The sequence below is a fragment of the Rattus rattus genome, chromosome 18, assembly GCF_011064425.1.
Source record: "Rattus rattus isolate New Zealand chromosome 18, Rrattus_CSIRO_v1, whole genome shotgun sequence".
Taxonomy (NCBI): Eukaryota; Metazoa; Chordata; class Mammalia; order Rodentia; family Muridae; genus Rattus; species Rattus rattus.
Genome location: NC_046171.1, coordinates 4945686 through 4966204, shown reverse-complemented (window position 1 = coordinate 4966204; position 20519 = coordinate 4945686). Strand labels below are relative to the sequence as shown.

Genomic DNA, 20519 nt, shown 5'->3' with positions numbered 1-20519 from the left:
CCTTTCTCTGTGATAATTCCAGCCCATGTCACATTGGCACAAAACTAGCCAGGACAGACAGGATGGAGATAGCATGTCTTAGGGCAAGAGGCTGTCAGTCCACATCTTTGCAGCCGTCTGGGGCAGTCCGGCTTGAAGCCCTCTTCGACTTTCTGAAATCCAGGCAGCTGTGACATGATAAAGTAGCCCAGGTGTGGTGGCCCGCAACTGTAGCCTCAGTACTTGAGAGCCTGGGATGGGATTGAGAGACGCTGGTCTTGTCTGGGCCACAGGGGGAGATAATTGTTTTGTTTTGTTTTTGTTTTGTTTTGTTTTTCCGGAGCTGGGGACCGAACCCAGGGCATTGCGCTTGCTAGGCAAGCGCTCTACCACTGAGCTAAATCCCCAACCCCTGGGGGAGATAATTGTAGACACGCATTAGATAACCGGAATCTTCATAAAGGTTAACAGGATTCCGGGAGATCAGGAGTCACCCTCCGAGCTATAGGTTAGCCCAGGTTCCTGCTGGGGTCTACAGAGTTCCCAGGGGTCTCTCATGGATCCCTGAGCATTACCTGACCAACTGAGTGAGTCACTTGGCAGAGACCCAGCTGTTTGAGTAAAAATGCATTTTCCAGTTAGAAAATGAATTTTTTTTTTTTTTTTTAAAAAGCTATTTTTCAAAACAAAGACTCAAGTACGGTGGAGTGGGGTGGTAGAGGTCTGTGATGTAGTCAGCACTGGAGAGGAACTGGGGATGACCTCTGACCTACACTCCCTCCCTCCCCCCAAAGACACACAGAGACAGACAGACAGACATGCACACACACTAAGACTCAAGGATCCAGCAGGTGTCATTTCATGGCGGGGGGGTGATGAGGGAGTGGGGGGTAGGGGGGTTGGGATGTAGAGACTGCAGAGGGGAGAGCCTCTCCTCAGGTTCACTCCACAGAGCCTGACCTCCTAACCCCATTCCAGTGTTGACCCCAGCACAGCCTCTGGGTCCAGCTTCCAGGAAGAAAGTGGTGTCCTCAGACAGTGCTGAGCTCACACAGGACTGTCCATTGTCTGTTTTTGCCTGCAGGGACGTTGGTCTGGGGAGCACAAAAGAGGGCCACCCTGCAGGCTCTTCGGGCTCTGCCCACCACAGCTGCTGACCCTCGGCTATTCCGAAAGAACTTGTGTATGGATATGGCCTTCAGTCCGGACTCTGGCCATCCAGACTCATGATGTCCTGGGAGGGGAAAAGCCACAGGTCAAGTCAGCAGGTCCAAGTCTGCCAAGAGCAAGCTCCCTATGGGGCTGACCCATTAGCCTTTGCAGCCGCCCTCTCTCTCTCTCCCTCCCCCACCCACAGTTGTTCCCAGACTTTCCACCTCAGGCTCATCATTCAAATTGCCTCTGCCCCTTCCTGCAGGCTTCCTGGGACCAACCCATAACACCTGCCTCAGCTGCCTGTCCTTTGAAGTTGACTAGGCTGAGTGAGCTCTGTCTTTGTGTTTAGATTTGTCCCAGAAGACTGCAACAAGGCGGCTGGCTGGCTTTTGAACTGAAGCCTAAAAGTCAGATGAGGGACCGGCCGAAAGACGGCTCAGCCAGTAAAGGCCTTTCCCACTGAGACTGGCCAGTTGATTTCCGTCCATCCCCAGAAACTACAGGGTAGAAGGAGAGAACCAACTCCTATGAGTCGTCCTCTGACCTCCACACGGGCGCTGTGACACTCACACACGTGTGCATGCATGTGCACACATGCAAGAAACACATGAAGTTTTTTTTGTTTTTTTTCCCGGAGCTGGGGACCGAACCCAGGGCCTTGCACTTGCTAGGCAGGCGCTCTACCACTGAGCTAAATCCCCAACCCCAACACATGAAGTTTTAAAAGAACTTTTTAAAGTCTGGTTGAGCGTATCAGGAAAGTGAGAAGACCTGTTGTCCCTTGGTTCACGCTGACCTGTTCTTACCCTCCTGCTCTCACCTGCTGGGCCTTCCTGGACAGGAAGTGGGCGTAACTGTGTCCCCTGTATTGGCCTCTGGACTGCATAAGAGTACAGATGGCGCAGCTGTGGTTGGTGGCAAACTTGTTCAGTGCGCCGAAGGCACACGGTGGTGGCGGCCTGTTGCCGAGGCTCCTGTCTTCCTCTGCGAGGAGGGCCTTCTGTCTGTCTAAGGTGGCCACCAGCTTCCTCAGGGAGGCATCTGAGAACTCATTAAAAAAACGCCTGAAGCTGGGGTACTTCCGGATCTGGAACAGAAGTGGAGTCCTCAGTGCTGCAGGCAGGGTCCCCCCTACCCCAGGCTGCTCCCTCATACCTTGGGTGAGCACCCCTTCCGTTAAACCCCTCCACCACCCCACCCTCACTTCTACAAGATATGGTTTGCAGCTTCAGGGCAAAATGAAACAAAAAACAAAACAAACAAAATCAAAAGCGCATATAAGAACGCATTGTGGGGTTGGGGATTTAGCTCAGTGGTAGAGCGCTTGCCCAGGAAGCGCAAGGCCCTGGGTTCGGTTCCCAGCTCCGGAAAAAAAAAAAAAAAAAAGAACGCATTGCCCGGGGTTGGGGATTTAGCTCAGTGGTAGAGTGCTTGCCTAGCAAGCGCAAGGCCCTGGGTTCGGTCCCCAGCTCTGGAAAAAAAACAAAAAACAAACAAACAAAAAAACCCGCGTATCCCTGAGTGAGCCTCCTTTTAGAAAAGTGGAGGTGACCAGATCCCCTCTCCAAAACAGTTGGAAGTAGACTCAAGGGTCCACAAAAAAAACATTTAAAGGATTCTTAGCCCCCCCCCCCCACTAAGATCCTTCTGGCTAATTTACTTCTCTTTGTATCTGAGGTCTTCTGGGGGAGGGGGAGACAAAGACCTGGGTCTCGTGCGATTTATTTGAGATCCTGGGCACACTGATAGGGAATAAGGACCTGGGCAAGGATGGTATGATGGCCCAGGCAGTGACATGATATGCATGCCTCCTGGGGAGGGCTGAGGACTTCAGCCAAGATAGAGGCTGCTCTCAGGGGAGCAGCAATGTCAGTTTTTCCCTACTGCACATGGACATGATACAGAGGCTCTGCTTACTGGGTAGTGACGTGCAGGTGCCCTGGGACCAGGGCTGAGACTGGTAGGAAGCAGAAGCACCTTCCTCCAGGCCCTCAAGGGACCTGCCTATCTCTAAGGGAGACTGCTGGACCAGGGCAGGAGCCTGTGTGTGGGGCAGGATAGCTAGGAGCTGGCAGTGTGACCTCAGAAGGTGACCTTTGGACAGGATCTGAGGGGTCAGAGGACACAAGGTTTAGAGGTGCTGTGGCTATGGGTTGGGGCAGGCCCTGATTGGCAGGGAAGCCATTAGAACATTCTGTGTGCTCTAGGGCTCTGCCTTATTCCCTTAAGACGGTCTCTCACTGGCCCTGGAGGTTGGCCAACCACCATCGAGCCCCAGTGTTCTACCTGCCTCCTTCCCATTCAGCTCTGGGCCGGCAGGTGCATGATGCCATGCCTGGATTTTTTTCAGGCATGCTTGGGATTTGAACTCAGGCTCTCGGTGGGCATGCACAGCAAGCAGTCTCCCTGCTGAGCCACCTCCCCAGCTTGCCTGCAATTCTGTTATTTTATTTTATTTTATTTTATTTTATTTTTTTTGGTTCTTTTTTTTCCGGAGCTGGGGCCCGAACCCAGGGCCTTGCGCTTCCTAGGCAAGCGCTCTACCACTGAGCTAAATCCCCAGCCCAATTCTGTTATTTTAAACCAACATTCCCTGCCTCGTGTTAGTGCTCTCTGCACAGGCACTGTTTACGCAAATGTGGAGAATCCCTACTTTGCAAAAGAGGAAACTGAGGTTCACAGAGGTCAAGGGACATGAGCAAGGTCACTCAGAAGTAAGGATAGAACCCAGGTCTTAGGGGAGGGAGCTGGAGCGCCTCCACGCCCCTGTCTCTGCATGGAGAATTTGAGGGGTACTCACCTGCCTCCCTAGCTCCCTGTCCACCTCCTGGAGACTGGCCACCAGCTTTTGGATGATAAACTCCTCTGAGGGAAGAAAGGAAAGATGAGAGGCTGTCCCCAGTGACACCCTGGCACCCATGACGGACAGACACAGTGCACAGCCGGCCAAAGGAAAACGGCACAGTCTCTCTAAGTGCCTATGGCAGAATTCAACTCCGCCTGACACATGGGTGACTGAGGGGTTCCTAACGTCAGGAATGAAAGCTTGTGCTCCATGGAGCAGGTCCGAACATGTGGAGGGGGATGTCCCTTGGCTGTGGTGCTGCCACAACCGGAGGGCCGCTCATTGTGTTATAGCTCAGTGTTGATTTGAGCTGGGTTCACTAAAATGTGCAGAAAGGTAGAACCATTTACACCAGTGAAATTGATAAAGGACTCTAAAACCTATCGGTATCCTTGCCCAGTAGCCTCCGTTTAAAGAGCAAAACCAATAGGGGCTGGAGAGATGGCTCAGTGGTTAGGAGCGCTGACTGCTCTTCCAGAGGTCCTCAGTTCAATTCCCAGCAACCGCATGGTGGCTCACAACCATTTGTAATGGGATCTTGGCGCCCTCTGCTGGCAGGAAGGTGTACATGTAGAGTACACACATATATGTAAATGTAATAATTTTTTTTTCTTTTTTTCGGAGCTGGGGACCGAACCCAGAGCCTTGTGCTTGCTAGGCAAGCGCTCTACCACTGAGCTAAATCCCCAGCCCCATTTTTTTTTTTAAAAGAGCACACCAATAGTCTTTGTCCCCATGGCAGGGTCTCCTGGTGGGTTTTCAGCCCCAGCTTCTCTACTCCTCAGAGCATTCCCTACTTAGCCTAGGGCATGTGGAAGAGAGACTAGCAGACGCTACCCCAGAAAGCACAAGATATACTGACTAGATTCCCAGGCTCCCTCTGGTGGAGGCCCCTCATCTGGTGTGTGGCTTCTAGCCTGGAACGGCACTTCTGGGGAGCCAGCTGGTTCCCCTCCTGCAGCCTCCGCCTTCTGGAACTCCAGGCTTTCTGAAAGGGATTGCAGAAGAAAAGAAAAAAAAAAAAAAAAAAAAAGGATGAGTTTGGCATCTGTCCCCTCCTCGGCGGGGAGGGGTGGTCCAGCCCTGCCCTACTTCTGAGGAGATCTGTGTCCCCGCTCTCTGCCCTCTGCTTCCCCACGGACTGCAGTTTACGAAGCACGCGGATGTGCCCATGGCCCTCAGCCAGCAAAATCACCTCCTCTTTAAATGGGCGAGCCTCAGCTCAGTCAATCCAGACTAAGAATCATAAGACAGACCTGATGTGTTAACTGAGATAGTACTGTGCACGAGGCATATACAGCAGGCACTGCATAAGTGCAGGGGAAACCACTGCAAAACAACAATCCCCATGCTTTAGTGCAAGTCACCTTGAAATCCTCAAGTGTCCCTGTCATTGTTCTGACAACCCTAGTTCTAGCGACACCTTCGGTTTTTCAAGACCGGGTTTCTCTGTGAAACCCTGGCTGTCCTAGAACCCTGCTCTGTAGACCAGGCTGCCCTCAGACTCAGAGATCCTCCTGCCTCTGCCTCCCAAGTGCTGGGATTAAAGGCGTGAGCCGAGGTGCCTTTGTTTTTAAGAAAGGGGACTCAGAGTTTTTTTTTTTTTTTTTTTTTTTTTTTTTTTTTTTGGCCAGAAACTTGACTCCTTTGCTTCCCACAGCAGAAAGCAGAAGTCAAGGCTTGCAGTTACCATGGCAACACCAAGCCTGCTCACCTGGACTGCTGGGGATGGAAGCTCTGTGGCCACCCACACACATGGGCCGGAAGCCATGCCTCTTGGGTGGCCGCGCCTCCAGGTTGCCCGAGCCTGGAGTCCCTGAAGCCTCCATTCTCTTGACTCCTTGGAGCCGTGTGTGTTTCCTGAGAGAAAAGGCTCTATGGAGGTTAGACTTTCGCCTGTGATTTCACCTTGCCGGCTGGGGCTGGGTGCTCTCTGGGCTCCTCTGCCTCCTTCACTTGAACTTGCTACGGACAAGACAGAGATGGAGTCAGGGTCCCTGACCTCAAGAAGGTCAAAGGTGAACTATGGCCCTGAAGGAGCAGGAGTGGTGATGACCTTTGGTGCTGGGGAAGGCTGTCTTGGGGAGAGGCCAGTTTGGAGGGGTGGGGTCCCCTGAAGACTGGAAGGTCAGGAAGGCACCCTTACCTGCTGCTCTTCCTCTGCGCTCTGGAGTAGGGCCAGGATCTTCCGCCTGAATTCTCCTAGGAAACAGACAGGGTTCCTTACAAAGGCCTTTGAGGTCAGAGCCAGGTCCACACCCCCTAACTTTCCTGTTGTTTTTTCTTTTCTCTATCTACATTCTGGAGCGCAAGCTTGGGTCCTGGTGCTTATGAGGCAAGAACTTGAATGCGCGTGCACTCTCTCCAGCCTCCCCCAAAGTGCTTTAAAGCGTCTCCAGATGCTAGACAGTATTTTACATTCAAACCTGGCTCTGTCAACAATAAACTGATAACTGTAACAGGACCTCCCTTCTGGGTTCTCAGCCCCCTCCTGTCACCTCGCCAGTTCTCAAGCCGGCCACCTAACAGCATAACAGTAGCAACACATGGTTTACGGGCTGTCATTCGCTTAGAACCTCCAGCGGCCCTCGAGGGCCACCCTTGCAAAATGGGGAAACTGAGGCTGGCAGGTGAAGTGTGCTCTGGGCCAGAGCTGTTTCCACAGGGAGATTAAGTCAATACGGGTTCTTCGCTGGAGGGGGCGGTGTGACAGAACGGGGTGTCTCTGAGGGGCAAGGGACTAACTGGATTCCGAGGCTCTGTCCAGCAGTGGCTTCTCCTCAGGTCCCTGAAATACAGCAGCTGGCGGGTGGAGCTCAGAGGGATGGGAGCCTCCACCATGTACAGACCGAACTTCATGGACCGTGGGCGCCTCTGAGTCTGGGAAGCATAAAGGCACAGTAAATGTGTGTGTCAGCCACACCCAGCAGCTGGCCCTGAGCCCGGGCAGGTGCCAGTGTACTCCACCCACGGGCTTTTCAAGGCTACCGTGAGCTTCTGGGCTTTTCCGGGTCTGGGGCTCTGTTTGGGAACCCGGATCAAGCTCTCTGCAGCTCCCAGCAGTGCCTTTCCTTGGCTTTTCTGCCCACCCCCCTTCTCTGGGGTTCCCTGACCTAGCTGCTGTTTTTGGTTTGTCCACTAGGGGGCAGTAGGTGCTGGCTCCATGCCACGAATAAAGACCCATGGCCTAAACCGCTTTGCATGAAAATCCCTCCTCTTAAGACCCCAAATCCATGCTCTCCACGCCAGACATTCTCCTGACAATAGTGTCCTACAAGGCCAACCCCCATCCACCCTAACGCCCAGGAAGAACCAATGTAACCAGACCTCCCTCTAACTCTGGCTCCCGCTCTGATGAACCACGTGACTATGACATCACTTCGCTCCTGCCCTCAGGTTCCTGTCTCTGGGACAAACTATGATACAGACAGACAATAGGACACTGAGAGGAATCAGAGGCACAGAGACAGGGATGGGGTAGTGTACAACTGGGAGAGCCTGGGGTACTCAGCCGATAGATAGACGGTTAAGGCCCTGGGTTCCAGCCCTAGTACCACGCAAACTGGGTGGTGGTGCACAAGCCTATAATTCTTGCATTTAGGGAGTAGAGGCAGGCAGACAAGACGTTCAGGGTCATTTTTGGCTATGCAAGACAGTTTGAGACCAGCCTGGGCTACATGAGACCCTGTCTCAAGCAACAATAAAATCCGCCTGTGTGCGTGCAGAGATGGCTCGGTGGTTATGAGCACCAGCGGCTTTTCCAGAGGACCAGGTTTAATCCCCACATGGTGACTTATAATCATCTGTAACTCCAGCTCCAGGGGATCTGATCGGATGCCCACCTCTGGCCTCCACAAACACCGGGCATGCACGTAGTGGTGCCCAGACATACACAAAGGCCAAACATCCACACATATTAAAAGAGGGGGCAAAATGTATCTGGAAACCCAGAACCGGTTGTCTCCAGTTCTGTTACAGAAACAACCCCGGGCCAGCTGCAGAGACGCGGGTGGCTGAGGACCCTACACACAGTCACAGTCACATCAAGGGCTAAGGTGGGCCGCCTGTTCCTGAGTGAGGCCATGTGGAGGTGACGAGATTTTGTCCCTTCTCCTTCTTCAACCCTCCCCACGCGGCTCAAGGCCTAGCATCAGAAAGATTCCAGAGCTGGAGGCGGCTGCGGTTGCTACGGCAACTGCTAGAGCTTGCTTACCGTGGCTGCTGGAGGAGGAAGTTCGGGGACCACTAACACACAGGGGTAGGAAGCTGGGCCTCTTGGGCCGGGTTTCTGGGCCAAGGATAGTGGCTAAGCCCACTCTCTTGGGTTCCTCGGAGGTAGTCTTCTTAAGGGACAAGGCTCTCTTCAGGCTAGACTTCTTCTCCAGGGATTTCTTCCTGGGGGGTGGCGTTGGCTTTTGTGGAGGAACGACTTCTGGCTGAGGGACTTGCTGTGGGGAGCAGAAAGAAACTGAGTCAGACCCCTGGCCTTGAGGAGAAGAGAAAGGCGGCCCCCAGGCAGGGCCCACCCAGAGCGGGTGGTGGCTTCTGGAATTAGGGGGCGGGGCTAACTGGGAAGGGGAGGCGGGGCACGAACCGGGAGCTGCAGCAGCTCTGCAGGCGCTCTCTGATGCCTGCGCCTCACCTCTTCTTCCAGAAGGTCTCCAGCTTTCTTGAGCAATTCCACGATCTGCCAGATGACGTAATCCTCTGCAAGAGAGCACGGGTACCACCACACTCCTAAGTACGCTGACAGTGTTCAGATCTGGACTCTCAAGGAGAACGAGGACAGCCTGCATCCCTCAGGATTGAGAGTCCCCAATACCCTCCCATTCCCAATACCCAAGACCCTCCATTCCCCCAATACCCAAAGACCCTCCCATCCCCCACCGTCCAGACTGAGAACCGTCCAAGTCACAGGGAAGTGGTTTTGAGGCATAGAATGACTTTTTAAATTTCTTAATTTTTATAATTTAATTATTAGGGAGAATAGAAATGCCACACGTGTGGAGATCAGAGGACATCTCTTAGAAGCCAGTTCGCTCCTTTTATTTCGTGGGCCCCAGGAATCAAACTCACATCAGGCCTTTACCCTCTGAGCCATCTCACAGCCCAAAGCATGACGTTTTGTGCAGGGATTTAAGGCCCGATGTCCACCTGCCCTGTTCTTAGATCTGGGAACTTTGAGTTGGTGGTGGCTGTCTCTTCCCCCCTCCCCCCCCCCCCGAGTCATCATAGCTCCCCCTGTGAACTAGGGGTCACCACCTCTGCCCCGCCTCTCTCAAAGGCTGTCAGGACATCGAACAAGGAACGGGAGTTAGAAATACTTCCCAAGGGGTTGGGGATTTAGCTCAGTGGTAAAGCGTTTGCCTAGCAAGCACAAGGTCCTGGGTTGGGTCCCCAGCTCCAAAAAAAAAAAAAAAAAAAAGAAAAAACATTTCCCAAGGCTGATTCCAAGTCTCCCAGCCGCACACAATAATCAGGGGGATCCATAGAGATGGCAGGTCCCCAGCCTAAGGCCCAGAGAGGACATTGGCTGGCACTCCACAGGTCACACTGGACCTGCCACGTAGCTGCCTCCACTACACCTCTCCATAAGAACATTTCCTTGGGTGACTTGCTCTGCCTTACATGAGGGCGGTGTGCCCTCTCCATGAGCTGTACCCCAAAGGTCTGTTTGCACAAAGTGTTAAATAAACAAGTGTCTCTGTCCCTGACTTGCTGTGGGGGTGTCTACCCCTCGCTCCTGGTCTCTCACCAGCCCCCCTGGCTTCCTGTTTCCTGATACCACCTACACTTTCCTCTCAGGTGAGACAACAGTAAATGCCCTACAAACTGGCCACAGAAACGCCCTTTCAACTCTTGCATGCCCTGGCTTTAAAAATGCGGCCCCTGTTTTTAGAGAATTAGGTGAAGGGGGTGTTATGGGGGTGTTTGGATTGTGGCTGAGGCTGGACACACCACTGAGAGGCCAGTGTTTAAGTCTGTACTAACGAAGCCTCGTTTTCTTCCCTATAATTCTGCCAGGAGATTGAAGCCGGCTGACGGCTATCCGCTGCGGCTGCTGGACAGCTCTTTCCATGTTTTCTTGCAGAGCTGTTTTATTTAGTTAAGCTCAAGACTCCTTACCTGCTAAGGCAGGGTCCCTGTCTAGCCACACCTTTAGTCTCTGTTCAATAGATAGGTGGTTGTGATAACAGATAGACTGGATAGATAGATAGATAGATAGATAGATAGATAGATAGATAGATAGATAGATAGATACATACATACATACATACATACATACTACATACATACATAAGATAGACTGGATAGATGATAGACGGATGGATGGACAGATGGATATATAGATATATGGATAGATAGACAGATAGATAGATGATAAGTTAAATAGATGATTAGACAGACAGACAGATAGGTGGATGGATGAGTAGGGTCTCATGTAGCTCCAAGTGGCCTCCAATTCACTAGCAGACGACCTTGAACCAATCCTCCTGCCTCCACCTCCCCAGCGCTGGGATTCCGTGTGTACCCCACCACATCCCGTTTATGCTGGGGAGCTAATGCCAGCTTCCTGCATGCCAGGAAAGCACTGTACGAACTGAGGTGCCCCCCAAACCCCATCTCCTGTATACTACAAAGTACATTTTAGGACATCGAAAGCAAAGTCCCGTTGCCATGGTCACAGAGGCAGGCGCGCTACCGCGGCCTCTCTAGAATAACCAGAAGCAGCAGAATAGGCGAGATCTCTCTGTGCCCTGAGCCACCCCTCCAGTCCGGTGCAGACTCCCATCCATAAAGAAAGAAGGAAGCTCTGTATTTGGACTCACGGTCAGGGTTCCTGGGATCCTCTTCTGGTGGAGGACCTGCGGCTTGGCCCCAGCTACCTGGGGTTTCAGCATGGCCTCCTTCGGCGGGCAAGGCTTGAGGGAGATCAGACTCTGGTCCCCCTGGAAATCAAATGAAAGCAAGTTGAAGCCGGATTTAGTGACCTTCCTCCGACCTTGTTAACCAGCATGAACATGCCTCCACAGAGTGACAGGCCAGAGAGCAGCCACCTCTAAACCTCACCCCAAATCAGAAACTGGCCAGGATTTCCGGGGGGGGGGGGGAAGTGGGATGTCTCAGGCCAGGCACCCCCCACCAGCTCTCCCTGAGCCTCCTTTCCCACCAAAGCCACAGTGTGTCTGCACCAACGCTCCAGTACACGGCTGAGAGCCCTGCGAGAGGAGACTTTGCTCCACATCCCAGCTATGGGGATGCTTGGCTCTGTCCTTTCACCATGGAAGAACCAGAGGCTCCAGGGGCAGCCACGGCAGAAACTAGCACAACGGATTTTTTCTGTTTATTTGTTTTTCGAGACATGGTTTTCCCTACGTAGCCCTGGTTCTCCTGGAACTTGCTCTGTGAACCAGACTGACCTCCAGAGATCTGCCTGCCTCTGTCCCCCGAGTGCTGGGATTTAAGACGTATACCACCATGGCCAGCAACAGATTTATTCTTGACAGAGCAGGGTCTAAACAGGACACTAGTAGGCACCCGTAGGTCTGTGGGGTGGGAGATCAGCTACTTCTGCCCTTCCCCAAATCTCATTGCATTTAACACCAGAGACTGCATCTTTCTCTTTCACTCTCTCACTCTCTGTGTCTTTTTTCTTTTTTTTTTTTTTTTTTTTTTTTTCCGAGCTGGGGACCCGAACCCAGGGCCTTATGAGTGCTAGGCAAGCGCCTCACCGCTGAGCTAAATCCCCAACCCGTTCACTCTCTGTGTCTTACTCTCTGTCTCTCTCTGTGTCTCACTCTCTGTCTCTGTCTCTCTGTCTCTTTCTCTCTCTGTCTCACTGTCTCTCTCTGTCTCACTCTCTGTCTCTGTCTCTCTGTCTCTTTCTCTCTCTGTCTCACTCTCTCTCTCTCTCTCTCTCTCTCTCTCTCTCTGTCTCTGTCTCTCTCTCTCTCTCTCTCTCTCTGTCTCTGTCTCTCTCTCTCTCTCTCTGCCTCTCTGTCTCTCTCTCTCTGCCTCTGTCTCTCTGCCTCTCTGTCTCTGTCTCTCTGTCTCTTTCTCTCTCTGTCTCACTCTCTGTGTCTCTCTGTGCATCTCTGTCTATGTCTCTCTGTCTCTCTGCCTCTCTCTCTGTCTCTCTGTCTCACACACACACATGTGGTCGAGGGGGACGTATATTAAGTCACCAGCACGTTGAATGGCCGTGCCTCTGCTGGGTTGAACTCAAGAGCTCAGCTGTTTAACCTCATAGAAATGCCCCCTCGCTGTCCACTTCCGCTCTGAGGAGATTTAGTAAACAAACTTAGAACACCCTGGTCCTTGGGGTGGGACCCTAGGGTTACCCTAGTCTGCTCACCCCTGCAGATCAGCCCCGAGTCTGCCTCCTCGGTGGCGGGTGAGGCAGCCACACTGGCTGGTATGTCCTCTTGGCCTTTCGCTTCTGCGGTCTGGGGCCCAGGAGGCTCTTCGGCAATGGGCTTCCTGTGACTGTGTTTCTTGCGGACGGCCCTCTTCTCCTGGGATTTCTTCTTAAGGGCTGGCTCCTCAGCTGCCTCCGGTAGGTTCCCTTTCCCCTTTGACATCTTGCTGGCTTTTTCTCTGGGCTCCTCTATCCTCATGAGTAAGAGATCAAACACCGCCCTCCACCAGCCGTGCTGGGCCTCCCTCGGAGGCCTCTCTTTCTTGGTGTCTTCCGGGGGCCCCTGCTCACTGGGGAGAAATTTGTTCCCCTCTCCCAGAGGGCGGGCTGTGGCAGCGGCGGCCGGGCCCTGGGCCTCTGCAAAGGGAGATGGGCTCTCAGAACTGGCTCGATCGCTGGCTGTCCTCCTGCAGGTGGTGCTAGAGAGGTGCCTGGAGTTCGAGGACTCAGGGTCCCTCCTGAGAACCTGCCGGTCCAAGGAGCGGGCTCTCTTATTTCCTGAAGGCTTCCTTGGGCCCCTCGGGGTCTCCGCCGGGCTACAACCAAAACAAACAGCTCCCTCAGGAGATTTCCCTGGAAGACTAACCCATGCCCACCCGCATCCACGCGCATCCTGTCACCATGACGCCCTCCTTTCCTGGTCATGCTTCCCAAAGCTTCTGTCCTGTTTAAAGTCCCCTGTGCAACCCCACAGGGAAGGAGGCCACTACCCCCATTGCCCAGAGAAGGGAAGAGAGTCCGATTCTCCTCCCGCTGGTCAGTGGCCTCGCCAGAGTGGCCCAGAGGAACACAGCCCTGCCGTCATCACCTCACTCTCCCCAGATGATTTGAAGTTTGTGACTCTAAAATAATGAATTTGTCAGGAGACCTCTGTCTCAGCAGAAACAGGAGCCTCACCGTCCTCGTCGCCCACACTGGTGTGGCTGGGCTGAGAATTAAAGGCCGGTACTGCAGCTCGCAGGGAAAAACCAACCGCAAAGCGCCTGTGCCCGAAGGCTCAGGAAGAGCCAAGCTACAGCCTGTTACATTCCTGCTACAGCCATGAGGGGAGCCAGGGGGTTCTGGGTGCTGTTGCCTGCCTAGCTCTACCCGTCCCTCTGTCCCTCTGTCTGTCTGTCCCACCCTCTCTTCTTTTGATTCATTGTTGGTTTAGAGACAAGATCACTACTGTAGCCCAGGCTGGCCTTGAACTCTTGGCCATGCCTGTCTCCTGAGGTACACCACTGCACCTGCCCTGGCCTGTTTTGAACTCCGGCCGGCAGGCTGTGTTTTGAGCTGTGTACTTTTCTGTGTGTAAGACTTGTGCTTTCAGCACAGTGGCTGGAACCCAGGTCGTGAAATGTGGTAGGCAAGTGTTCTAGCTCTGGGCCACACCCTTGCATGGTCTCCATATGCCCTCCCCCCCCCGCCACACCCCTGCATGGCCTCCATTTGACCTTACCCCCTTTCTATCATTCGTTTTTTAAGTCAGGATCTCTGTGTAGCCCTGACTGCCCTGGAACTCAATTGTAGACCAGGCTGGCCTCGAACGCATAGAGATCCTCCCAAGTGCTAGAACTAAAGGTAGACGTTACCACGCCCAGTGAATGGAAAAGAAACAGTAATTATGCGTGTAGACATGTCAGTCTTAGGTGCATGTAATAATTGCATGTGTCCGGGAGAGGGTGTGAAAGACCCTGGAGGGAACGGAGTTACAGGCTGTGAGTTGTTCTGCGTGGATTCTTGGAATAAGTAAGTAAATAAATAAATATTTTTTTAAAATGTCATGAGATGCCAAGATGGCTCAGCAGTTTAAAGAGGACCCACGCTCCGTTCCCAGCGCCCACCTCAGATAACTGTCTGTAACCCCAGCTCTAAGGGGATCCAATGCTGTCTTCTGCCTCCACAGGTACCCATGCAGGGCACACACACATAGGGCGCGCGCGCGCACACACACACACACACACACACACACACACACACACACACACACAGCAGGTACATACCTATACACAGGGCAGATTGAATACACAAACACACATGGCTAACACACATATATACACAGCAGATACAAACACACACACTCACACACTCAGTCACTCACACACACACTTGCACACACACACACACACACTCACACACACACACACACACACACACATGCCTCTGTCTGGGGTGGGAGAACTAGACCCTATAGCAGCACTGTCTGATGTCTCATGGAAAATCCTGAAGGAAGTGAGGACGCTGTTGGGCCAGGCGAGGAGGCAAGTTCAGGGTGGGAGAGGAAGAATTAAAACTCGAGGAGAATGTGTGGCCTTGTCCACGCCCACTTCTCTTGGCTTTTGCCATCCACCAGCCTCTGAATCCCTCTTGGAGCTAAGGACACAATCACAAGCAATGTGTGCCCAAAAGAGAAAGTTCTGGCGTTGAAACTGATCGAGCTGGGACTTCAGGGGCAGCAGCCGCCCCTCCCTTTAGTAGCTTGCAGGCTTAAGAGAAGGCAAACTTACACCAATTAGCTCAAAGGGAGCTGAGACAGAAGTATTGTTCAAACAGTGACCAGGGCTTCTGTTAGCCAGGATGGCTGTCCAACCAAATCATGGAAGCAGTCAAATGTGTAGGACACCATAGTCGCCTCCCCTCCCCGCCACGCCCAGCCCCTCTTTCTTCCCTGAGGTGGCTTGGCACCAGGGATCCATCCCCATAGCAAGTAGGAGCATCCCCACATAGCTGGAAGAAAGGAACAGCCATCTTTTAAAAGGGGAACGTTCCCATGGAAACAGTTCTCCGCAGCTGTGGAGAAGAGTTCAGCATCTTTCTCCTCTCTGTGACTTTACCACACTCGCACAGTCCCATGATGCCTTTCCAAGATTCCCAGTGAAGGACCACCCCAGGGTCCCCAAGACATCCTGACCCCAAGCCCGGAAATCTCTTCTTACTCTTCAGCCTCCTGCCCAAGGTCTCCACGGCCTGGAAACTCTCTCCAGGTGGCCTCAACAGACCGAACTCTACCCTCCCCAACCACTCTGTCTGCTCTGCCTTTGGAATGTTCTAGAAATACTGTTCCAGCTCCAGGTCAGGGACTGAGAGGGCAAGCCTGTTACCCTAGACAGACGTTCTCTGTGCGTACCTGTCTTGTCTGAGAAGATGCTGGCCCATTTCCCCAAATCACACCGCCGGTGATCTTTCTGGGTATCCTCAGCATGAAATTTTGCCCATTTGGGAGTCATCACAGAGAACTTCCTGGCCCAGACCGGGAGAGCCCAGACACATTGCACAGATACCCAACCACTCATGTAAACAGGTTTGTTGCCATAGCTGAGAGTAAACTTCAGAACAAAGTCCATCCACGCTCGCCAGAAATGCCCAAGGTCTGATGCACAGATCACAGGGGCTAAGAGGAAAACGGCTCCTGTGACTCATTTCACAGCCATGAGGGACCAGAGAAGTCACACTGAGCTGGCACGGGTTTCGCTGGCACGGGTTTCCCCGGCACGAGGCTGTGTTTGACATACTTTCTAAACTGAACTCTGACCTTGTTACTTTTGCCTTACCTGTTACTCTGACACCACAAAGTCCACCCCTGTAGGCATCACAAACACACTCACACACACACACACACACTCACATACACACACACACATACACTCACATACAAAAACATACACACACATACACACACACACACATACACACACACACACACACACACAGACATCACCTCACAGACGCTATGGAAGGCCCTGCAGGGGCACATCATGGGTACTGTCAGCCTGCACTAACTCAGAATACGCAATACAGCTTCTGTTCCGAGTGTAGAAGCTGAAGTTGCACCATCAATCTTGCTCCTGGCCCCATGTCTAAGATCCTGGCCAGAGAGCTCCTGCTGTCTCCACCCCTGGCCAGGCAGGCCCTGGTTGTTTATGGGACAAATAATTATGCACAAATACACTATAAACCCTTTCACCTCTGATTGCATTGACTCTGACAGTGCCCGGTGAATCAGACTAGAGTCTGGTAGGGGGTACAGAGGTTCTGAGCTTCTGGTCAAAGTCCCAGAGCTGGGAGCTGACAGCTGGGCCCAAACTTTCTTTTCCCCATGCAATTCCAAGTTCTGTTTTCCCACTCTTACACCAAGCAATGTCTTACACACACACACACACACACACACACACACACACACACACACACACTGACTGTGTAGTCACACATCTATATGTGCGGATACATGCACACCAGGTAAAAGACTATGAATCCAGAGTGGGCCTCACAGACCCATGGCTATACACAGCTCTACGCTCACGATGTCTCTCCTGGGTGCATACCACCCAGAGCCAGAACCTTCCAGGCGAGAGCCAGGAGAAGCCAAGTGCAAAGCCACTATTTTGGGGTCCCACAGAGAAAGGTACAGCTGCTTTCACAGTTCTTGCCTTCCCACAGGTTGAGTAGTGAGGAGCTCTTTGGGGACCCCTGAGCCTCCAGTATCATGTCTATTCTCGGCCACACCTGGCCCCACTTGTGAAGCGGTGACAGATCAAGGTCCCCATCTTTTTTTGTGGGGTCCTTCTTGGGTTCCTACAGTCACTGGCTCTGAAAAGTGATGATCCACTGGTGCAGTGCAGAACTCCTTCACACCGGTTACCCACGGGTGCTCCGTGTGTGTGTGTGTGTGTGTGTGTGTGTGTGTGTGTAGTATGTGTATATGTGTGTGTGTGTTTGGTGCATGTGTGTGTTGTTTGTGGTGTGTGTATTGTGTGTGCAAGTATGTGTGTGTGGTATGGTGTGTGTGTGTGTGTGTGTGTGTGTGTGTGTGTGGTGTATGCAGGGGTGTCATGGGGGGTGTACACAACACGAATGTGAAGATTCAGATAAATCATTGAACCCAAGGTTTGAACTCAGGCTTGGACGTCAGTAGCAAGTGCCTTTTCTTCGCTACTGGCCCCTGCTCCATCTTTTTGAAAAAGTAGAAAACAGATCCTCGGAAGATCAGCAAGCTAGAAGTAGAGTCAGGTCTGGATTCAGGTCTATTACTCTTATATCCAGCCTCCTTTCGGGACCCTGAAATACCCACCCCATTGCCCAGGGTTCCAACCTACCTCAGATCACAGGAGTCGCTGCTGTCCCGGGACACCCCTAAGCGGGGGTTCCCGGAGGTGGGCATGGCTCCTAGTTAAGAAGAGTCCTTTGTGGGTCAGATCCAGCACTAATAGGGAGAAAGGCTGCTGTCGAGGCTGGTAATATTTAGAGGGCTCGGGACTTCTGGGTTATATATGTTATTGTCCTCCAGGCGCTGAGCTCACAGGTAGCCAATCAGAGGGGAGGGAGGGCTGGCCCAGCCGCTCCACCTGTTGCTTCCCGCTCAGGCCTGGGCAGAGATAGGAAACTCGTGCTCTCTCTCTCTACCCAGGAGACAGTGGAGGGAAAACACGCACAGTTTCAGTTGACAACTTCCTTATTACCCCTGAATCCCAGAACGAAACCAGCGCTCAGAAACCAGCTCCGTGTCTGGCCCGCGTATGAAATTGAAAGCCAAGCTTCTCTGGAGCCTTCATGGCTACGTCAAAGACCAACGCTGTCTAAAAAAAGGAATTCCAATTCCCAATAGCCAACTTCTCAGGGATTTGCTGGGTTTGTTTTGGGGTTTGGGTTTTTTTTTTTTTTTTTGTTTTTTTTTTTTTTTTGGGTTTGTTCGCTTTTGTTCTTTGTTATGAGACAAAGGCCTACGTGCCATTCCCTGTCATTTTGTCCTGGCCCCAAAAAAAAAAAAAAAAAAAAAAAAAAAAAAAAAGAAGAAGAAGCTCAGAGGAGGCTGGAGATGGCTCAGTAGTTAAGAGAACTGGCTGCTCTTACAGAGGACCTGGGTTCAGTTCTTAGCACCCATGTGATGATTTAATTCCAGTTCAAAGGGATCTAATGACCTCTTCTGATCTCCATGGACGCTGTGCAGATAGATAAACACATATATTCATGTAAGCAAAATGCTCATACACACAAATCTTTTTTAAGAGTTATTTATTTATTTATTTATTTATTTATTTATTTATTCTGACTACACTGTAGCTGTCTTCGGACACACCAGGAGAGGGCATCAGATCTCACTACAGATGGTTGTGAGCCACCATGTGGTTGCTGGGACTTGAACTCAGGACGTCTGGAAGAGCAAAGGCTCTGGTCCCCAGTCCAAAAAAAAAAAAAAAAAAAAAAAAAAGACAATGGAGGGGCAGGTGTGGGGTCACTGTGCAGGTGTGGGTCACTGTGCAGGTGTGGGTCACTGTGCAGGTGTGGGGTCACTGTGCAGGTGTGGGTCACTGTGCAGGTGTGGGTCACTGTGCAGGTGTGGGGTCACTGTGCAGGTGTGGGTCACTCTGCAGGTGTGGGTCACTGTGCAGGTGTGGGGTCACTGTGCAGGTGTGGGGTCACTGTGCAGGTGTGGGTCACTCTGCAGGTGTGGGTCACTCTGCAGGTGTGGGGTCACTGTGCAGGTGTGGGTCACTGTGCAGGTGTGGGGTCACTGTGCAGGTGTGGGGTCACTGTGCAGGTATCTGTCTGAAACTGAACAATCCCGCCCCAGACATGTCTGCACCGTGTGCCAGTGCTCACAGGAAGGGGGCAGTGCTTCGTCACCTGCACCTCCCCCCTAACAGAGTCCCTCAATGCCCCTCCAAGACCAAGTCTTAGTTTGTAGCCCTAGAGACAGAGCCAGGGGTCTGAGGAACAGGGCCAGCCACTGGGTGTGTGTGGAGCCCAATGCAAAACTATTACAAAGGACCCTTGGTCAAAAGGTAGTAAGGCAGTGGGCTGTGGTGGTACACACCTGTAATCCCAGCATGCCAGAGGTCAGGAGGGTCAGGGGTTCAAGGCTAGCCTCTGGTACATGATAAGCTCAAGGCTGGCCTGAGTTACACAAGACCCTGTCTCAAAAATGAAAAACATCTTCAAGAAAGGCCTAGAGCTGAGCCTAAACGAAGCTGAGCCCCTTCCCAGGGCGGGTCCTACATACCTGTCCCTGCCAGCCTGCCAGAGTCTCTAATAGGGACAGTTCCTAACCAATGCTGTAGAGAGAGGGCAGAAGTGGGGGTGGGGGGAGACTGGGACTATTTTGTGAGATGTTTATTTAATATAACATATAGGAGACCGTGGAGGGGCGTGGCTCAGGGCGGAGCACACGCTAGCACGTGTGAGAACCCGGATTCCAGCCCCAGTAAATGAAAAACATATGTAAGGAGCAGGAAAGTTGCACAGGGGGCTGGAGAGATGGCTCGGAGATTTCCGGCACTGGCTGCTCTTCCTGAGGATCCAGGTTCAATTCCCAACTCTCACATAGAGGCTCTCAACCCTCTGTAACTGAGGTTCAAGGGGAATCAGACACCCCCTTCTGACCTTCGTCAGCACCAGACATACATGTGGTGCACAGACACACGTGTGCACAGACGTACATGCAGGCAAACATTTACACGCATAAAGTTAAATATTGAAACAAATCTAGAATTGCACACATAATAAGTGGTGTGTTTATAAAAGGATAAAGAGAGGGGGAATCTGGTCTATGGAGGTGCGGTGAGGTGTGGGGAAGGGAGTGCCCCGGGGGGTCCATGCTGAAACATCCCTTCCCCCAGGGACCAGTCACAGTATGGTATAGTGTAGAATAGAGTTTATTTAGGACACAGGGAGGAGAGTCAAGAGGGTAGTAGGGGCAGAGAAAGGCAGAGGGAGTGATAGAGAGAGAGAGAGAGAGAGAGAGAGAGAGAGAGACTGGCCATGAGAGAGAGGGGTGGGAAGGGACGGCAAGAACAAGAACAAGAGGGAGCAAGAGAGTCAGGCACACCTGGCTATTGCCAGGATATTGTGGGGGCGGAGCCTAGACCAAATGCTAACAGTAAGAATGGCTCAGTGGGGGATTGGGGATTTAGCTCAGTGGTTAGAGCGCTGCACAGGGAAGCGCAAGGCCCTGGGTTGGTCCCCAGCTCAAAAAAAAAGAACAAAAAAAAAAAAAAAAAAAGAATGGCTCAGTGGTTAAGAGCACTGACTGCTCTTCCAGAGGTCCTGAGTTCGATTCCCATCAAGCACATGGTAGCTCACAACCATCTGTAACGGGGTCTGATGGCCTCTTCTGCTGTGTCTGAAGACAGTGACAGTGTACTT

General features: G+C 52.3%; 1 protein-coding gene across 1 annotated transcript; it reads right to left on the bottom strand.

Moving 5' to 3' along the window:
• Positions 1 to 827: 827 nt before the first annotated feature.
• On the bottom strand, positions 828 to 17628 carry Bnip5 (BCL2 interacting protein 5). Its single transcript, XM_032888945.1, is given in 13 exon segments — positions 828 to 1213; positions 1955 to 2221; positions 3935 to 3999; positions 4842 to 4967; positions 5694 to 5875; positions 5877 to 5944; positions 6126 to 6181; positions 6725 to 6859; positions 8193 to 8427; positions 8622 to 8686; positions 10810 to 10929; positions 12336 to 12934; positions 17474 to 17628. Coding segments are annotated over 13 exon segments (2019 nt in total). The 5' UTR covers positions 17539 to 17628; the 3' UTR covers positions 828 to 1177.
• Positions 17629 to 20519: the final 2891 nt, after the last annotated feature.